A 20,023-nucleotide genomic window follows, 5' to 3' on the forward strand; every position below is an offset into this window, starting at 1 on the left:
TCTGCCTTTGTTCCACTCTGAGAATCAAAGGAACTCATGAATGAGTTGGAGAGGTGCATGAGTAAGAGCCTTTGGAACAAAAGGCATTTTGAGAACATTGAGGGTTCATTCATTTGCTCACCAGTCTTCCTGCCTTAATGAATGTGTCTGCAGTAGTTCCAAGGCACCTGATCTTTCTCCCTCCCTTCTGCCTCTTCCAAGGCAGACATGTAGCATTCTCTGATTCATTAGCGGAGAGAGTCTCTTTTACACACTATGCATCTTTCAATGACTGCGTCACAACTGTAATCGAATGATTCTGTGCTTTAATTGTTGTTGCTCACCTTGTCTATTTGAATGGAAGTGACTATATAGTTTATACATTAGGTACACTGTGGGAATTGAGAGGCCCCCTGGCTAAGGACTTCGTAAATACCAGTTCTATTGGTGACTTCATGATCTCTACTTTTTCTACTTACGTTTCAATCTGATCTACAGGCCTCTCCTCTGTCAGTTACAAACTTAGTTAAGCATGTGTATTTTTTTATTTCTTCCTATACCTATCAACCATTAGCCCATTACAAAGCCACCTTTATTATAACCTGCCCCACATGCATGATTCCCCCTTACAAACAAGTTTAAGGACTGGATCATTTCCTATTTTTTCACTAACTATACATAAATACAATTTCTTTGTGTTCTGTCTCCTAGTGAGAAAAGCACATGAAAATTCTGTCAGAATCAAAATGGGGTCACTTCTATCAGCCCTAACAAAAGCCAGGAAGTTGTGCCTAGTTACTACATGACTGGCCAATAGTCACTACAGCAAAAAGCTCAGCCAAAACCAGAAGCTTGCACAGAAGCCATGCAATCTTTTACCAGATGAACTATGAGGGCAGCTGCGTGCCAACTCTCTGTTCAGCTCCTCTTGTTAACTACTGAGGTTAAGGGTTATTGATTCTCAAAACCTGTGTCTTTAGCATGGCTTCCCTGGTCTGAACCTGTTTGAACACAGTCACAGTTGAGAGTGACTTGATTGTTCCCACTAAGATGCCCTGTTAACTCCAAATAAGTATCGTTCTTCTTTGAAGAATCTCTGATTGCAGTTTTGTTGTCCCAGATTGACACCAGGCTGGGCTCAACACTCTCTGGTCCTTCATAATGCTCAGGACTGTACCTCATTATGATTGCAAATGCATTTCTTCTGCAGACAAATTGCTATATTTGTTTAATAAGCAGTTTCCCTAGTAAATTTAGTGAAAGGAAATAGAAGCCTTTTTTTGCACCTATTCTGAGCCTGTTCGTTTTTGAGGTTCTTTTAAACACTTCTCAACATGTCATTTTCCTACATTAAGCAAGCTAAGTCCACTGAAAAAAAAGTAGGAACAGCAGCCTCCATCAAAACCACCAAAGAATTAGTGCCAATTTTGCAGTTAGCCTTCCCTTCCCAAACTTGGTGTAATAAGAACTGTGAGACGAAAGACTTCTACAGCAGAGAGAAATGGGATCTTGCCACTTGGTCTCCTTTTAACTTAGTTCCACTTTGTTACATAAAAAATTCAGTCTGTTGACAAAGGCTAGGGATTTGAACCTTTTGATACTGTGACGGTAATTTCAGAGGCTGTGTTGGTGAGCCTCTTAGGTGACACATCTATTCTACCAACTGCATGGACCTTGTCATGCCAACAGTGCCATATGATAAGCATGGTTGCTTTACCTGAGGCTGTGAAACCACGTTAGGTTCAACACAAGTAGCTGAGCTTCCCATTGTAGACCCCATGATAAGTGCATCTTCAACATTCACATAGATTTTGAAAACCATGTATTGAACAGTTATATTTGTCACTGCTGGCCTGGATACACAGGTACCCTATGTGAGGCAGACATAAATGAGTGCAGCAGCACCCCCTGACAATTTGGGGAGGAATGTGCCGAGATGTCCTTAGAGGATCAATAGGGACACACTGCAGGCCTGCCTTCCTCCTTGAACTACCTTGAAACATCAGGCTGTTTGTATCTGTCAGCCTGGATTCAGACAGGAACCAAGCATAACTGTCCTCTGAAAGGCTCCACCCAGCAGCTGACCAAAACAGATGCTGAGACCTACAGCCAAACATTAGATGGGGAGCTTGGGAAGTCATGTGGAAGAGTTTGGAGAAAGACTGAAGAACCCAATGGGGCTAGATATTCCATAGAAGACCAACAGAGTCAACTAATCTGGACTCTTGGGTGGTCCCAGAGACAGAACCACCAACCATAGTGCACACTTGGGCTGGATCTAGCCGCTCACCCTTCCCTCCTGCATGTTATGTAGCAGAGGTACAACTCAGTTATGTGGGTCCCCAAACAACTGGAGCAGGGAACTTATCCTGACTCTGTTGCCTATCTGTGGATCCTGTTCCCCTAACTGGGTTGCCTTATCTGACTTCTCTGGGAAGGATATGCCTAGCCCTGCAATGACTTGAGGTGCTAGGGTGGTTTGGTACCCAGAGGGGAAAAGGGGGAAGGTTGGGGAGACTTCTCCCTTCTCAGAGGTGAAGGGGAGTGAGGAGGAGGAGAAGGAGGGGCTGTGTGAAGGGTAACTGGGAGGAGAGGGGACCTGCGATCAGAATATAAAGTGAATAAATACATAAAATTACAAAAGAAAAAAAAAGAAAGGAAAACCTTGTATTGAAACTGTTGTATTGAAAATAAGATACTTTTCGTGAACACAGACAGCATAATTCCCACGTGATAAATATAAAAGTTTGGGCCACTAACCGGATCCAACAAACTATTCACTGAACAATGCAAGGATGACACCCACTAATATTACAGTAAGTTGAACAGCTTGAATTAATATAAAAAACGTCAAAAGAAAGGGTGTCTATGTGGAGAAAGTCATGCACTGAGCTCTAATAGATGGTTTATTGGGAACCCTCATAACATTTTTCAAAAGGACTTGACAGCTTTCATTTTATAAGACAGAGTAAAGAGGAAGCGGCTTAAAAGATGTCATCAATCTTTTATTTAACTAAGTACGGCCCTTCATTTTGAAGGAAATGATACAATTTCAAACTGGAACCGCCTTCTCAAGAAGTGGTGAAAGAAAACTGATTTAACATACAACCGCCAATCAAATCAAAGTTCCTACAATTTGCTGGGAAAGAAAATGCCTGGAGTATATATCCCGATTCATAACCAAGAATAAAACATAATGAGAAGAGGAATAAAACAGTCAAATTTATCGGTATCCTGATTTTTTAAACAATTCACAAATAAAATCCAATTTTCCAAACAAATCCATTGGATAACTATGATCACGCTCAATTCTATTTAAATTGTTTTTAAAAAATGTCTAGACAAGCACATGATATCAAGAGTCTTCAACACAGTGGATCCCATTTTAAAAAGAAAAAAAAAAAGAAAGAAAAAGGAAACTAGTAGTCCTTAAATTTTCTTAGCTTTTCATAGTATATGTCATATAAAATTAAAGTTTTGCTTCCAAAAAAATATGTTGTCACGTGGTTGTCCTTGTCCCATGGTGCCAGGAGGGCCAGGAGCACCGCAGCTTTGAGAAGCTGAACCACTGAACCATTTCCATAAAAACTAAAAATTTTCTTCAAGATCTGGAATAAAGTCTTCTGCTAGACACTTTAGTGTTATAAAGTCATTTTTAAATTAAATGTGGAATAAAAGCTACAAAAGTACGAGTTCTTTCAATACAAAAAAGTTGTGTAGCTGAAGTTGTAGGCTCCTTTGACATACATAAGCAGTCTCAATAAAATATTTGCTCGGGTAAGAAAATAGAATTTGTCTGGTTTCTCTTTTTGTATGTGTTCCACCGGGTCTTGCTTATTATCCCTTCCAGGGCTTCAGAAAAACACTGGAATTAATATTTCTTTCCTTCAAAGAGTGTCCATAATTCACAGTACAAAATAGTTCTATGTCTTATTCCTAAAGAGAGACAAAAATTATTAATATACTTTTTCCCCCTAAAGTGCCAGATGTAGCCATTGCCAGGACATTAAAGTAAAAAAATGTTTTCCCCACAACACTGCAGTCTTAAAAACCAAGAGATGACACGACACTGTATCTTAGAGCCCTAAATTGATGTTCTTTACTTTAGAGCAATGGTTCTCGACCGAATCCCGTGACCCTTAAATATGGTTAGTTTCTCATGTTGTAGTGACCCTCAACCACAGAATTATTCTGTTGTTACTTCTTAACTATAATTTTGCTACTGTTATGAACCATAATGCAAATACCTAGCATGCAACATCCAAAAGGATCAGGACCCACAGGTTGAGGACCACTGCCTTAGACTTCCTACCCCCTAAGAAAACTTTCAGTGTGTTAGCTCTTCCTAAGTATTACGTATTTGGCATTATTAGTACCCAGCAAAACTGCTGGCAGCACATTCCAGAAACTATCGTCTGAAACAGATCAACTTTCAAAGAGGAATGCTACAGGTGGGGTGGACCTTAGGAGTTCTTCCTTTGCAGGTACTTCATATATAACACAAGTTACCTGCTACACTTAGTATGGTCTTTGAGGTCTGAGAAAGACAACAAGGATGGGAGAACTTGGGGGAGTTTGCTATTCCAGAGCTGCTGGGGACAGCCATTCTGATTCCTCCCCCCTCCCGCAGTCTACACAGCGGGCATCAATATCCACTTTCAAAAATCTGTTAGACATAGGTTTCCCTAAATAATATCCTCTGTGTTTATTTTCTCTGCTGTTCCATGGACAAGACCATGTAATCAAATACTCACTAAACAGGGAAATCTGATCCATATTCCTAACTAGAAAATGGTTCTCCTCCAATGTCTGAAACCAAGGCTAGTGTGTAGGTAGCTCATGTTTGACATTCAAAGAACAAGGACTTGCTTGGTAAGCATTGTAAAAGCAGAAAGAGCATTTGATGCCTTTATAATTAACGAAAACGTTTCATACTGAGGTACTATGAAGATTTAGGCTTATTAAAAAAGGGGGGGAGGGGGAGTTTAAAGATCCCCAAGCAAGAAGCCCAACAATGACCGTGGCTTCAGGACACTCAAGTAAGATTTTGTTCCAATCTAAGAACTAGTTCCAGTGTTATAAAGGCTGGTGGAAGCAGCAAAGGCCTTTAAGTATGCTCAGGTTTTGAAAGCAGTTGACAGATTGCCTATAAGCCCTCAGAAGTCAAAGGTCTGCCTGCAGTTCAGGCAACAGGCTGTAGCAGTCTTAAAGCCTTGTACTAAAGTGCATGGAAATTGAGTTGCAGACACAATTGCTACCTGTTCAGCCTGTTCGAATGCCACCACCACCAACCTACGTTTGGGACCATCATCAAATCTGTTCTGACAGTACTACATGGTGTCGTGTCTGATATGCCACCACTCTTAGTAAAGGGTTCTGAATAGGATGTTCTCCAACCACAAAGAAATTGGGTACATATAACAAGACTTTGTACCTTAAATTAAACTTCATCCATCATGGATGGCAAAGTAACCATAACCCTACCACAGCAACTGTCTGGCGAGGAAGGGAGACCAGGGAGAGAAAAACAAAAAGCAAAACGAACCCTAGATCCAACTTGGTTTTTAAAGGGTTACTTTCACCACTTAGCAAGGGGACAAGGAGAGATTTAATTCTTGCGAGGGTAGCACTGGTTGATTCCCTAGAGGATACTTTATGGGGTGGCACAAGCCAACCCCATCTGTGACCTGCAGATGAACAGCCAAACAGGTTTAATTAGATCAGAGACACAAAGGGCTATTGCCTCCCCTGATAACAACACCATAGCTCTAAGAGTCCACAACAGCAGGCCAAAAACACAGGAGGCAGAATGGCACCTTAATTGAATCCTTTCCCTGGCTGGCCCTTGACAATGATTTACTTGTAACCGGGGAAGGAATTGGAGTCTAAGCCAAAGACTCCGCTTAGAGCCAGCTTCCCAAGAGGAGGTACTTGGGGATAGGGAGGGGGAGGTAGTGAAATCCTTTTGTAGCCTTGTAGCCTGAGTTTGCTAAAGTATTTGCTGCACTTAATACGGGGCTGTTTGGTTTCGGTCTGCTGATCCCAGATCTTGTAGTTTCAGCAGCCCTGTGCCCCGGGAATCCCATAAAAATAAATCACTCCAGCTTCTAGGATCCCAAGCACAGCTCAGCGGGGGAAGCAGATAAGCAGTTCTCCCAGCAGACCCGAAGCGGCTCCTCCCCAATCCTCTCTGGCCTTTGTACCCTGCATCCTCCAAGCTGAGTGTAGGGAGGGATCCAGAGAGGCCCAATGCAGGGCAAGTGTGCTCTGAGATTTCCCCCAAGCCTGCTTGTATACGAAGGGTTGAATTTGGTCCCAGATCTGATAGGGTTGAAGCCGCAAGCAAGTTCACACTTTACCCCACCTCGGAAAGGAAGGTGGACTGAGAGGGCCTGAAGAAAAAGCATCCCATGGCCACCCACCAGCCAATCCTACCTGCTCCCTAAGTCCCCTTCCTCCTCCCCTGTCCAAAGCCTGCAGTGCATTTCACCAACTCCGCTTTTTCCAAAAGGCCCAGGAATACTAAATGGGGCCCAAGTGTAGGGGGGGAGAAGAGCAGGGAGGAAGGGGGCGTGGCTGCAGCAAACGGCTTCCTTTTGTAGCTCTGAGCCCAGGTCAAGTATCAGTGCACGACGGAGTCTCCGTTCTCCTCCTCGGAGCCCGATGCTGGGGGACGCAGGGGGGACGGTGTAGTCCGAGTCGCGTCGCTGTCGCCCTCATCCGGCTCAGCCGGGTGCAGGTGCGTGGCGAGCTCCTGTAGCACCGCCGCGCGTCCGATCTGGTCATTGCGCCGCTTCTCCATGATCAAGTCCTCCAGGCTCTGGAACTCGAGAGTGTGGCTGCGCTGAGCAGAGAGCTGAATCTGCAAACGGTAGGGCTGCTTGCCGATGCGCAGCTCGCCACCGATCTTGAACTCGCGTTTGCCATAGCGGCACCAGGCCGCAAAGCTCTCGGAGTTGCGCCAGCTGAGTTCGCGCTCCTTGGCGCCCACGTGGGCCAGCGCGTTGCGCACGACAGCGCTCGGGCTCAGTGGCTTGTAGCGATACAGATCATTGACCACGCGGCCGCGCCGGCCCTGGCTCGCATCAGTCAGGAAGCTGTTGCTCACCTCCAGCCGGTGCAAATGCACCACCTGGAAATTGCCCACGTAGACAGCCCAGTGCGGGTATTGCGCTTGCGATACAAACTCCACCAGGTCACCCGGACTGCACTTGTTGAGCAAGTTCTCCGGTGTGTAGGTGCTCAGAGCCGCCGATCCCGGCGCGAAGCTTTTCTGATAGATGCACTCATCACGATAAAACACCGAGCATTCCACCTCGTGCTGCCGCGGGTCGTAGGGCTGCGGCGGGGGAAGGGGAGGCCGATCCCCGGAGTCGGACAAAGCTCCGCCATCAAGCCCCTGGGGCGGTGGCTGAGGTTCCACATCCTCGTCGTCATTGGAGAAAATATAAGAGACTCCGATGCGGGGCCCATCATCTCGATCCACGCCGGTCGGGTCGGCCGTGGGAACTTCCTTATAACTTAGGTGGGTCAGTTTTTCCACCTGGTTGCCCATAACGCTGTGGACGCTCGTTCACAAGACTTCAAGAGGAGAAAGCGAAACCACCGTCAGAGTCATTGGCACTGGTGCCCGGGCAGGGGCTAAAGCCACCTGTTGGAAGAGAAGACGAGGGAGATGTTTGTAGGTGCCACTCCAGAAAAAGACGTTTGTTTCTTGAAAAAGAACCGGTAGGGGCCCGAGCACCTGGAGCCATTTTAGGAGAAGTCTGGGGGACGTGCTTCCTCGCGTTTCTACACCACTAAGGTCACGATCACTGGAGACATGGCCACTCCAGCTTTCCCCTTCCTCCAGCTATCACCTGGACCCAGCCAAAGCCATTGCATCAGCAGCTCCGACAGCTTCCGCCCGCGCCCTACCTGCCAACCCTGGGCAGGAGTGGGGGAGGGAAGGAAATAGAAACTTTATTCCAATTTCCTTCTCTTTCCTAACTTCCCCTCCCACTCCGGATCATAACTAGCCTTTTGACGTCCTTCAATGTCTGCACCCCCAAGAATCTGCTAGGCTCCCTCGGCGTGGAGGTGACAGGTGAGCCTCCGGACCAGACTCACCTGCCGCAAGTCACTGCGGCTCGTCGGCCCCTCCCCCGTGCGCCTGCCCTGGGGTTCAGATTACCTGCGCGGACTCTCTCCCCGAGAGGTAGAAGCCCTAGGGGACCGGGAGGGGCACCCTGCCGCACCCGAGACTTCTAGGGCGAGTTCGCAGGTGTGGGCTCCGCAGTACCTCCTCTCCCAGCGCAGACCGAGGCGAAGCTGGGCTTCGGGGAAGGAAGCATTTCTCCCTCGCTGCCCCCCGCGGCTGTGTAGAGCCCCAAGACTTAAAGATGGGGGGCAATGCCTGTTCACGCTCGTTGCTGCACAACCCCTCACGCAGATTTCCGGGAAGGTGGGGCACGAGGAGGGAAGCAGAAGGCGCTAGCTGGGTTTCCCGGGGGCCGCAGCTCCCGCTCGGGCTAGGCGAGCAACAAGCGCCGGAGCGGGAGGGACGGGATTGTAGATCCGGCTCGGGGCTCCCGGGCGGGAGTGCAGCCCGTGGCATTTAAAGAGACAGACGTAGCTCTGGGAGCTCCGGTCTTTCCTGTGCCCAGCTCAGTCTCTCGGAGCCCCGCCCCCGCCCCGCCCATCAGGGCTGCTCCGCCCTTCCAAGACCACGCCCCCTCCGTAGCGGTTTTAAATCCGGCTGGTAAACCGTGTACCTCCCACGGGAGCAGGCTTCCTCTACCGCCCTGAGCCCCCTTGCCTTTCTGTTATGCTGAGTTGGGGTTCTGAGAAGTTGGAAGCAAGACGCCACCTGCCAGTATAGAAATGCAAGTGGTGAAATGTTGGTCTTTCTTCCTCTTCTCCTTCCAATTCTTCTTAGATGGAGTATCTAAAGAAAGAGAGACAGACTTTTCTTATCAGAACGTTTTTATGACTTAAAGGAGTCTGTGCTGCAACAGTTCAAGAAACACATCAGCTAAAACCTTTTTCCAGAGCAAGTAATAATTTGGGATAGTAAAAAATAATAATAATAATTCAGAAAGAGGAAGCAGTATAATACAGGACTTAGTTGACTAGCTCCCCAAATCCCTAATGACTGTTAGGTGTCCCTCCAAGTAAACTCAAGGTTAACTTCACAGCCTTCTTTGTTTTGGATTTCTTTTCTAGTTGTGAGAGAAAGCATGCAGAAATAGGGTGGGGGTGTAGAGTTGCCTAATTGTCCTTAAATTAAAAGCAAATTAGCAGAGACCCCTGATGAATATATTTCCTTCCTCCTTACATAGAGAGGGAAGTGACAGCCTTTTTGGTTATTAACCTCCACAAGAGGACACTTTCTCCCCTGCTGGGGTCATTTCTCTACCCCAGACCTAAACTACTAAAGTGATTTTTGTTGCTGCTGCTGCTACTACTGCTCTTCTTCTTCTTCTTCTTCTTCTTCTTCTTCTTCTTCTTCTTCTTCTTCTTCTTCTTCTTCTTCTTCTTCTTCTTCTTCTTCTTNCTTCTTCTTCTTCTTCTTCTTCTTCTTCTTCTTCTTCTTCTTCTTCTTCTTCTTCTTCTTCTTCTTCTTCTTCTTCTTCTTCTTCTCCGTCTCCTCCTCCTCCTTCTCCTTCTCCTCCTCCTCCTCCTTCTTCTTCTCCTCCTCCTTCTCTTTCTCCTCCTCTTCCTCCTCCTCCTCCTCTTCCTCCTCCTTCTTCTTTCCCCTTCCTTCTTCTCCTCTCCCCTCCTTCTTCTAAATAGTGGGTCAGAACAGAAATAGACAATCTTAGGAAGCACTCAAGCCAGTTAACAGTGCAATTCAAGACCTACACCTTGTTTTCCATCGACTGAATTTTTCCAAGTAACATTATTTATTCATTCTGTGCATACCAACCAGTGGAAACAGGAATATACTAACACTACTATGATCCTTTTTAGTTTGAAAGCAGAAACAAAAATCAATCTACTTATGTACCTTTAAGCCAAAACAATCAATATTGTCAGGGCTCTGATGGAAGTTAGTCCTTCAGCAAGCCTAAGATCACAGTATAAGCTACACCAAAAGAGAGGTTTGTGTGTATCCTAAAGGTTTAATTTCAATATCTTCTGATTGGCTGGAGATATATGAGGTTAGGAGAGTGGTTCCTGGACATTTGAGTAACGTGCTCCAGGAGCCATTGCTCCTACCATGTGAGCACAGAGATGAGTGTTATACATAGAATTTGGCTGTTGAGTGGTAAGACCTTCTGCCAGACACTGTGGGCCAGTTTGCCCCTGTGTCTGACACTGGATGGGCTGGGAAGAGGTGGAGTCTGAGTCTGTGGAAGGGAACAGTTGTACAGTAGGCTGCTGCTTGCACCCTGGGTTCAAGTCCTAAAGGCTGAGAAAGCAGTACTTCTTTGTCTCTCTCTTATTATCTCAGCAATTGCTCTGTTATTCAATAGGCCAACAATAAAGTCCCAGAAGGAGCAGACATCACATCATCTTATCTAGTACTCAGTCAGTTAATAAGTGTTTAGTAGACGCTGGAGGGGAAATTTTCCATAGACCAAAAATCAGGGAGGGAGAGAGAGAGAGAGAGAGAGAGAGAGAGAGAGAGAGAGAGAGAGAGAGAGAGAGAGAGAGAGGACTTCCTGGTTTTATGAAGCAATCAGCAAGTCAGCATGTGATACCTTTGATAATCATCGTCTGGTGCAGATTTTTTTAATTAATGAATGTCAAGGGCTCAACCTCCGTCTGGCCACATGGAGCACTGGGTCAGAGGTTATACAGTGTCTCTAAAAAGGCTTTTTTCATCTCAAATAATTAGTGAATGAAAGTTGAGATTACCAGTTTTAGTAGAAAAAAAACCTAAGACTATAAACCCATTAGTCCCATTATCTAGGATGGTAAGCATTGAAGGGCTGGAACTGGTGACTCTGGCTCTGAGGCTGCTGTGAGTAGCTGCTTTTCAAAGGTGTGATCTAAATTTGCTTCCACTCCTGTCCTGTCATCCCATCTAAGGAGGTCCCCCTCCTGGCCCTAGGAGTCTCTCTGCTAACCCCCTTTCCATCCAACAGACATGTATTTCACACCTTATCACTTGATTATATATAATTTAGTTCATGACTATATGCTATTTCCCACTGTTTTCTAATTCATATATTGACTATGTATTTCTTCTTTGTGGTGTAGAGGACAGAACCTGGGCTGTTGTACAAGATAGGTAAGCTTTCTATTATGTTTTCTCCCTTTCACATGTTTTGAGATACTGTCACACTAAGTTGTCCAGGCTGGCATTGAATTCTTTGTAGCTAGATTTTCAATCCTCCTGCTGTTACTTCCCAAGGACTGTCCCCAGGTCAACTGCTAATTGAAATATTTAATATTCTTTCTTTTATTTCTATTTTTAATTGATTTTGTTATTATTTTTAACTTTATGTAAGCGGGTTTAATTTTGTTTGCATGTGGGTTTGTCATGAGTTACCCAATTTTGATGCTGAGTACTGAACTCCGGTCCTTTCTGCAAGAAGAATAAACCGTTTACTGATAAGGCATCGATGGCTCTAGCCCCTGTTCTCTCTAAAATAGAGAACTTCATTCAAAATCTGTTCCTAGAAGACATATTAGACATGTGCCCATCATAGCATTCATTCATTCTACAAGTTAGCATCATAGCATGTGTTCATTCTACGAGCCCAGCATATACCTTGCTAGATACTCCTGTCCTCCAAGAGCTCAGTTAACAGTTGAGGACACAGACTAATAGAGTCTTTAGCACTCGTTGGCATGTTCTATAAGAACAGGAAATAGAAGAGACTGAGGTAAAATTAATCTCAAAACCCGTGGATTGGGCAATGGATAACAGAAGGCTTACCATTGGGATTTCATACTGTTGGGCTAACAAAATTCTAAATTCAAGAGTTACTACCATTGAGTGGGCCTCTCAGAGCAAAAGCTTTATGAAGGCCATGTCTTCTTCCATACTGGGAAGACAGAAAAGCACATATTTGTTTTACTTCCAGGCCTATGCATTTATTTTATTATTTTTTTAACCTCTTGATTTTTTTCACGACATTTAATGAATATTGAAGTGACACTTTTTTTTTCCTCTCATTGTGTCTCAGTTACTGTGGCCTTCAAGACTTGACTGGAGGAGACATGAGATAAATAAGCAGAAGAACAAATAAAAGTGCCTGAGATCAGGACTGTGAGGAACGTAAGACAGCACCCTGAGATTGAGTAGCTGTCCTGAAGGAGAGAGTGGCAGGGACGTCACTGGCCTACTTTACATGAGATGGCCAAGGAGGACCCCTCAAGAAATGGAATTTGGGCTGAGACATAAAGAAAAAAAAGGGCTGGCATTGCTATCCACTCTAGAAGGAAGATGGGAACAGTGGAAGGATGGAGCTGAGAGCGTTTAGAGAGTAGGGGAAAAGGAGATTGAGATGAGAGTACACAATGGGCAGGGCCTGGAGGCAAGAAACCTCCTGAGCTAAAAATAGAGTCAGTGAAAACACTGTACCAGTGGTGGCTATTGTACTTGCATTTTTTTTTTTTAGAGAATTTTGTTGATTAATCATTCAACCACAGTAACCCAAATTTCATATTCTCTGCACCTGCTCTAAGAAGAAACAAAATAAAAACAAGTTGTGTTCAATGTTGGTAAGTTCCTGTCTAAGCGCCTGAGGCTGAAATGAGAGTTGACCGTTCTACCCCACGAGGCCTGAACTCTGACGTTGCAAGTGGGGTGAGATATTGGGTTGAAAATTGTCTCTCCTGGAATGTATACAACAGGGGATCAAAGAACTCTGTGGTTAAGCAATCTAGACTTCTGTCTATCCCCAGGCTGGGCCTCATGCTCACCAAGATAATAGCATTTTCTCAAATGCAGCTACCTCCATAGCACTCTACATCCCCAAACCCCTAGGCTGACCGGTACCCATTCTCCCTGAGGGTTTCTGGCCATCTTGTAAAGTGAACAGTGGTAGAGTGGAGTGATAACTTGATGTCCCTTGTGTTTGCCAATCATGTGATGCTAGAGTTGTCTCTTCTCCATGCTGGGCCTGGTGTCTCAGCCTTTCGGGTAATGCTGATGCTCTCTGTCACAACAGAGATGTTCAAGGAAAATCTATGTGCAGGAGCATCCTGTAAATCCTAAAGGCCATGTGCACACTGGGCATGATTCACAGCCCATGATGACTTTGTGTAAGGAGTAGGAGAGCCTCCTGCTGTGGGCCTCTTTTGTAACAAATCTCCACACACTCCTGATGTTTGTGTGTCCCCAGCCAGCGTGTTAAGTCCAAAGGACATGAGTCCTACTCATTATCACGGAAGAGGCCAGGCCCTGCTGCCTCCAAGTCTGGTTTTCACAATGAATCAAACAGAGTCGAAGGAGGGGTAGAGTACTCCCATCCTGTGTGTGTTTGCTTGGCCTGTAACTAGCAAATCTGAGTGACCAGCTTATTTTGATTTGCTAGGAACTTGAATGGTTTTAGTCCTGAACACTTCTGGCCAAAGCTAATGGCAATAGTGGTCATCCGACCTGGGTGCCTCCCTGTCTTGGTCATTGCCCTCCACCCTGAACAAAGAGCTGACATGAGAACTGGGTTAGGTATGTTACAGCGATGGAAAAGAGTGGGTACAGAAAGCAGGGAATATTGAGTTTTCAGAGATGCTGCTTTTAACAGAGACTAGGGCAGACAGTCATCCGATCAAAGAGACTATTAGATGAACACTTATTCTGTTTTTGTTCATTTGTTTTAAGTTTCATTCCCTGGGATAGGTGATACCCACAGTACTCACCTCACCTTTGAGAGCTATTCACCTGTAGCTCTGTTCCCAGCCTGCCAGACTTTGGCTACGAAATCAATGTAGGAGTGTTACACATTGACACAGTCCAGATTAAGGAGAGATGTACCAGAGGCTGCCTAATCATGAGATTTTTTTTCTTTCTTTCTGTTTCATTTTTTCTTAGATAACTAGGCCAGACTCTTTCCAACAGGAAGGGCATGAGTTACTGTGCAGATGGACAGAGACAAGAAGGGGGGCCCCTGAGCAGAAGCTAGAGCTGCACCTGCAGCCTGGGACCTCAAGCCATTCCACCTACTGCTCACACATTTCTCTTGCTATCAGGCTGTCTAGGAGAGAGAAGAGATGGAGCTGGTCCTCTATCAGGCCCACTGCTTCAGGGGGCCCTGTGATCATATTGTTGATGTTGCCGGAAATGTGATTTGTGCTCAGGAGTCTGAGATTGTAGCTGGGCTCCCTCAGGAGCCTCATGAAAGATGCATTTCACCAGGCGGTTCCAGGGGAGAGACTGGCTTAAATTACAGCTCTAGGAATCCAAATATTGGCATATCTGCACATCCAAATGTGAGTGGGGGGGGGGACCCTAAATTCTAAGAATCTTATTCTGCATTTCTTGTGTGCAAAAGGGATGATGGGACTCAGAAAGGGTAGATTCAGAGGCTTCAGAAGAGAACACCCCAACTCTTCCACCCTTTTCTCTCTCTCCCCCATGCATTCTGCATGCCTTCAAAGAAACAGGCTGTGACACAGAGGAGAAGGTAGCATTTGTTCAGTGTGACAGTTTTTAGTACAGGTGGGACAGGGTATGCAGCATGTGGGACACAGGAGGGCTCAGCCATCTCTGTCTGCCCCTCCCTGTACAGTTTTCTGGATCTAGGATGAAGGTTTCTCATGGATCAGTAACGGCGCTACGGTCATTCACAACCCAGCAGGGTGAGGGATCCTGCACCGCTGTGAGAGAAACCATGTTATTTCTCTGCTCAAAATCCTCATCTGCCTTAGAGAGGGGTGGGGTGTTCCTACGGTAGACTCCAAGGTCATCTCACTAGTTTTCTTCTCATTACAAGACAAGATGGCCCTTCATTACTCCCTTCCCCCATGGCAAGTCCACATCTCCCTCAGAATCTAAACTTTTCTCATTCCTTCTGCATGGAGTACTTACTTGTCCCTGCAAAGCTTATCAGACTCTGTTCAGTCTTCACCAAGATACCAGCTTCCAGATACATATTCCCTGACAATATTATTTTAAAATCCCTAGAATTTCCCATACATGCTCTTGTGTACAGCAGTGACTTAGATGTGGACCCAAGGGGTCTGTGGCTTGGTATTGAAGAGATGGTATCTTTAAATAGTGAAACTTCCTGGAAGATGGTTAGATCATTGGTGGCACTTCCAGTGGAAGGAATTGTGATAATTCTAGATTCCTGATTTGTTCCCAAGAGAGTGAGTTGTTATAAGAGCAAGCCTGATTGGCTTCCTGTCTGATCATGTGACCTCTCCGCTACACATGCTACAGCTATAGTGGTGGCATCCATTACGAGGCATGAATCAAGCAGAAGCTGGTACCATGGTCTTTATCCTGTAAAATGGAGTAAATAAACCTTTTTCTTTGTAAGTATCCAGCCTCAGATGTTTTGTTACAGCCATGGAAATAGATGATTATAACCCATTTCTGTTCTGTTATATATTACTTAAACTACGTATTTATTCCCTTTTCTTATTTTGTATATGTTAGTAACTTGATTTGGTTGTCATAGCTCATATATTATAAGCTCTGAATTATAGTTGATTGAATAATAGACAGTATCTTTATGGGGCATCTCTATCTCTCTTCACAGTATAATTTCTCTTCAATTTACAGGGGGACTGTCAAGCTCTAAAAGTTAAGTAGCTGCCTATATTGTAACCAGCACAATAATCCAGAAATATGGGCTTCAGACAGGTCTTTGAACTGGACTTGGGTGCATCAAGAAATATAACCTTGTGCTACCTTGCATGGTATCTACCAGTCAAGAATGGCTACTGGATATCTGACTTGAAATGTGTCCTAGATGCAAGGTGCTCAGTGAGTTCTAAGAAGTAGTAGAACAAACCAAACAAAACACAAAACTTGACTTTGTATATTTATTACATGTTGAAATGGTGATTATTGGATTTTAGGTTACACGAAATATATTGCTAAAATCAATATCATCTGTTTCTTTTCCCTTTCAAAATATGGATGCTATAAAAATGTACATTACAGCTGTGGTAGCTGTATGTTGGACCAAATTCCTCAAGCTATTTTTGTTGCTCTTCTGTGTTTGTCTTCAACTGGATTCCTCCTCAGACTCCAGAAATGAGGATAACCTTGCCCTTCCTATCAAAATAGAGACACCCTGAATGCATCCGGTCCCAAAGGGACCAAAATACCTGCCTTAGACAGTTCTGGTTAATATAACAGTATTCTGTTATATTTTTTTTAAAAGTATATGGGGGAGAGTATAGGCACAGAAAGTTGCTTCTTACAGTTTTGTATTGGAAATCTGGGATGGGATGTGTGCTGGTTAGTTTGGGAGTTTTGTTTGCTTGTTTGTTCTTATCTACTTGATACAAGCTATGGTAATCCGGGAAGAGGAAACCTCAACTGAGAACATCCCTTCCATTTGCTTGGCCTGTGGGAAAGCCTATTGGGCATTTTCTTGAATAATGCCTGATGTTGGTGGTGCCAACCCTCAGTAGGTATTCCTGAGTTGTAGAAAAGAGCAAACTGAGCAACTCATGAGATGCAGGGCTTCTCTACAACCTCTGCTTCAGTTCCTCCCTCTAGGATCCAGCCTTGAGCTGCTGGTACAACTCCATGGTAAACTGTGGTCATAATATATAAGCCAAGTAAAATCTCCTCCAAAGGTTGCTTTTGGTGTTTTATCACAGCAATAGAAAGCCAAGTGGGACAGGGTGTCAGTATGGAAGGGCTCAGGTGAGGGCTGTCTTCTGGGTTGCAGACTGCCATCTTCTGGTTGTACTTCTTAAGGCAGATACGTGTCAAGAGATTGGAGTTTTATACAAGGGCACTAATCACATTCATCAAGTCACCATCTTCATAGCCCAAGCAGCTCCCAAAGTCCCCACCTTCAATACCATCACATTCTGTAGAAAAACAATACTTAAGACATACACGTTCTGACTATAGCAGACAGCTCCCTGGAGAACCTGGAGAAGTAGTTAAGTGACAAGAAATGCCCACTGAGATAGAGTTCCATGAGCTGCCTATCAGTCAGGGCACCCCACATTAACATGATTGAGAAGGTTCAACTCCCCGTTGACTAAATGACCCTCTGAATGGCATTTGGCTTCTATGTGGGAACATTTATGGACACTGCAAATCAATTTGATAATTTATTCCCTTTTCTCTCTTCTCCCTCCCTCCTCTCCTTTCCTTCCTTCCTTCCATCTTTCTTGTCTCCCTCCCTTTCCTTTTCCTTGTCCGTAAGCAAACTAGCAGCCTGGTTTATATCAGACTCTGTGGGTTGGCTTGACATGAATCACTTTAATGGACTGGCAGAGAGGGATTTAATGGACTGACCGTGAGCTTGAGGCTCACACATCAAAGCTGGTGATATGTAACAGCAGCACCCTACGAGCTACATATGCAGCCCTTGCCCTTGCAGAGGAAGCAGGTATCACTGCCATTTCTTCATTTTACAAAGAAGACTACCCAGAAAAGGAAATACAAGTAGCTTACCCATGGGAATGTAGCTAGCTAGGGTTGTGAACATTCCACATCAGACAGCAAACAGTACCAAGCTGTGGCCTTAACCTTCAGGCAAGCACCTCATTCCAGCCCACACACCAGCTACAACTAGTTTCCATACTTCCCGTCTTTCTTTGATCACCAGTTGAGTCATCTTCTCAGCCCCTGTCCACATCCAGGTCTAATGTTTTTCCTGTCCTTTTAACCTCATTTCCTCCTGGTTTCCTGTTTCCCCTACTCTGCCCTGTTGTCAGAAACTTTGTTTTCCTGTTCTCAGAAAGATTATGCTAGCCTCTGGCCTCAACCAAGGCTGTTTCAGGCCCTGGGATGCCCTGAGTCTTACACATCCCTATACTGGATGTTTTGCATTCTTTATGCCTCAACTCAAAGCCATGCCCACTCTCCAGGCACTGTGCAAGCCAGCACCTTACCCACCCCAGGCTTCCTCTGCCCTTAGTCTCTTACAAAACACATACTGGGAGGGATTTGACTTTCTTATGCTTCCTAGTTACTTGCCCATCTAGGAAACCAGTTCTGGGCTAGTGATATAACTTACTGGTAGAATGTTTGCTGTCCCCCCTAGGAACTCACTCTATGAGGTGTCACATTTCCACCTCAGTCTTCCAGTAATCTTCACATTTTAAATGCTTGATAAATATGCACAGCATGAATGAAGTTCTCCTTGGATGAGCCTGATAGTCTACTCTCCCTGATAGCAGGGAGAATGGTAAGAGAATTCCTTCTTCAGACAATTACACTGATTTTTATGTACTGATATCTTTTTGCAAACTGAGGTGTTCAATGGAACAAGGAGAAACTTACCAGTGAAAATGTAATTCAAGGTGGAAAATATAGGCGAGGCAAGGGAAAGAGAGAAGGGAAGAAGGAGAGAGAAAGAAGGAAGGAAGAAATGGAAGAAGGATAAAGGGAATATGTGTGTGTGAGTGTGTGTGTGTGTCTGTGTGTGTATGTATGTATTTTGTTGAAGATGGTGTCATTGGGAGTTGGTTGATAGTATTTTGAGTGACTCAAATGAGAGGTTCAGTAGGGCTTTTGCTGTGAATAGACTTGACTTTGGTCTAAGGTGAGGGCCCATGTTCTACAGAGCACTCTAATGGAATCTAGCCACTGAGTTCTAGAAACGGAGCGCCCACGTGATATTATGCTTTGATCTACTTAACAAACTTATATGAAGGACTAAAGAAACTTTCATTCCTACCATACCAAGTGGCACTTAATGATCAGGAAGCATTTTGAAGCAATCGATTAGTGAGTGTATAGAATTAAGCTATGGCAATCGGTTGAGGATGACATATAAAGAATATTTAAAGATTAAATCAAAAGTATAAAATAAAAGCTTTATTTTCATAGCTTTTGCAAATCAGAGTAGCCGAAACTGCTGTATGCATAGTTGTTAACTTGCAAAAAAATGAGGAAGGAAGCCTTGTCTCTGAGGTCACTGCAGGATTTCCCTTCGTGCCTGGCAGTGTGTAACGGCAGGCATGTTGCGATGATAATATCCATAAGTGCTGGTTAGTTTTAACTTACCCTGAAACTCTTAGAGTCCTATGGAAAGAGAGTGTCAGTTAGGAATTATCCAGATCTGGTTGACCTATGGCTTGTCTATGGTTATTTTACCTAATTGTTAATTGATATAGGAAGACCCAGCCATTTGTATGTAGCAACATTTCCTAGGAAGGAGGAGGCCAGATTAATATACATGGTGACACATTTACTTGTAAGCTAGAGAGCAGGGATGGGTATATTCCCTCTTTTTTTATGACTGTGTTTATGAGATGACTCGTGCCTGAGTTCCTGCCTGGACTCCCTCCAAAAGTTGAACTGTAACTTGGAATTGTAAGCCAAATAAACTCTCCTTCCCTAAGCTGCTTTTATGCCAGGTATTTGTCCTAGCCACAAAAAGCCAAGACTTGAGCACCATCCTACAGTAGAAAAATGGGAAAAAATTACTTTAGAAGAATTTTCTGTGAGAGTATTGTCAGAGAAGATGGATATGGACTCAGTAGACTGAAGAGGGACTATGATCTAATTTGCTGGGAACCGGAGGAACATCAAGGCAGCCAAAGGTAATCCATATTTTCTCTCTGTCACCCTACCCACTAGATATCACATTCAGGTTCTCTAGTCTTTGGGGCTGTACAACTTACAGCATTCCCCCACCCTATCCTCTTTCTCAGGGTTTGGGTTCACATAGCCCTCACTGGTTCTGAGGCCTTTGGAGCTGGACCAAAGCATAGTAGTACCCCTATTCCAGGGCGCGGCTCATACACCTCTTGTTTTGGTGAGTCAGAATTGAAAAGCACTGAAAAATCTTAGGTATAAGAGCAGTGGGGAGGAAAAAATGCTCTCATTCTAGCATCTATCTGCAGCCTTTGCCAACAGTAAAGCAAACATTCTAGAACAATTAACAACTTCCTGAACCTTTCTCCAACCCCAGCCATGAGCATGAACTTTTCTGTGAATCTCATGAGAAAGGACATGTACCAA

The 20,023-nt window shown here is 44.6% G+C and overlaps 1 protein-coding gene and 1 long non-coding RNA gene across 3 annotated transcripts; one reads left to right on the forward strand and one right to left on the reverse strand.

Annotated features, from left to right (window-relative positions):
• Nucleotides 1-2,971: 2,971 nt before the first annotated feature.
• Lratd2 (LRAT domain containing 2) lies at nucleotides 2,972-8,719 on the reverse strand. Of its 2 annotated transcripts, none has more exons than XR_003834969.1 (2): nucleotides 6,415-7,605; nucleotides 2,972-3,915 (listed from the first exon to the last, which is right to left on the reverse strand). XR_003834969.1 is itself a non-coding variant. In XM_021183664.1 (2 exons), exon 2 carries the CDS (start codon nucleotides 7,532-7,534, stop codon nucleotides 6,602-6,604), a length of 933 nt encoding a protein of 310 aa, XP_021039323.1. In that variant the 5' UTR covers nucleotides 7,535-7,630; nucleotides 8,153-8,719; the 3' UTR covers nucleotides 2,972-6,601. The 2 variants fall into 2 exon arrangements, 1 of the variants encoding a protein (XP_021039323.1); XM_021183664.1 differs by adding an exon at nucleotides 8,153-8,719 and having other exon boundaries at nucleotides 2,972-7,630.
• Nucleotides 7,627-12,627, forward strand: LOC115029411. Its single transcript, XR_003834970.1, has 3 exons — nucleotides 7,627-8,065; nucleotides 11,167-11,197; nucleotides 12,099-12,627. It is a non-coding gene; the product is annotated as an uncharacterized LOC115029411 (long non-coding RNA).
• The last annotated feature ends 7,396 nt before the right edge of the window (nucleotides 12,628-20,023 follow it).

This window comes from Mus caroli, chromosome 15, assembly GCF_900094665.2.
Source record: "Mus caroli chromosome 15, CAROLI_EIJ_v1.1, whole genome shotgun sequence".
In the NCBI taxonomy this organism is placed as follows: Eukaryota; Metazoa; Chordata; class Mammalia; order Rodentia; family Muridae; genus Mus; species Mus caroli.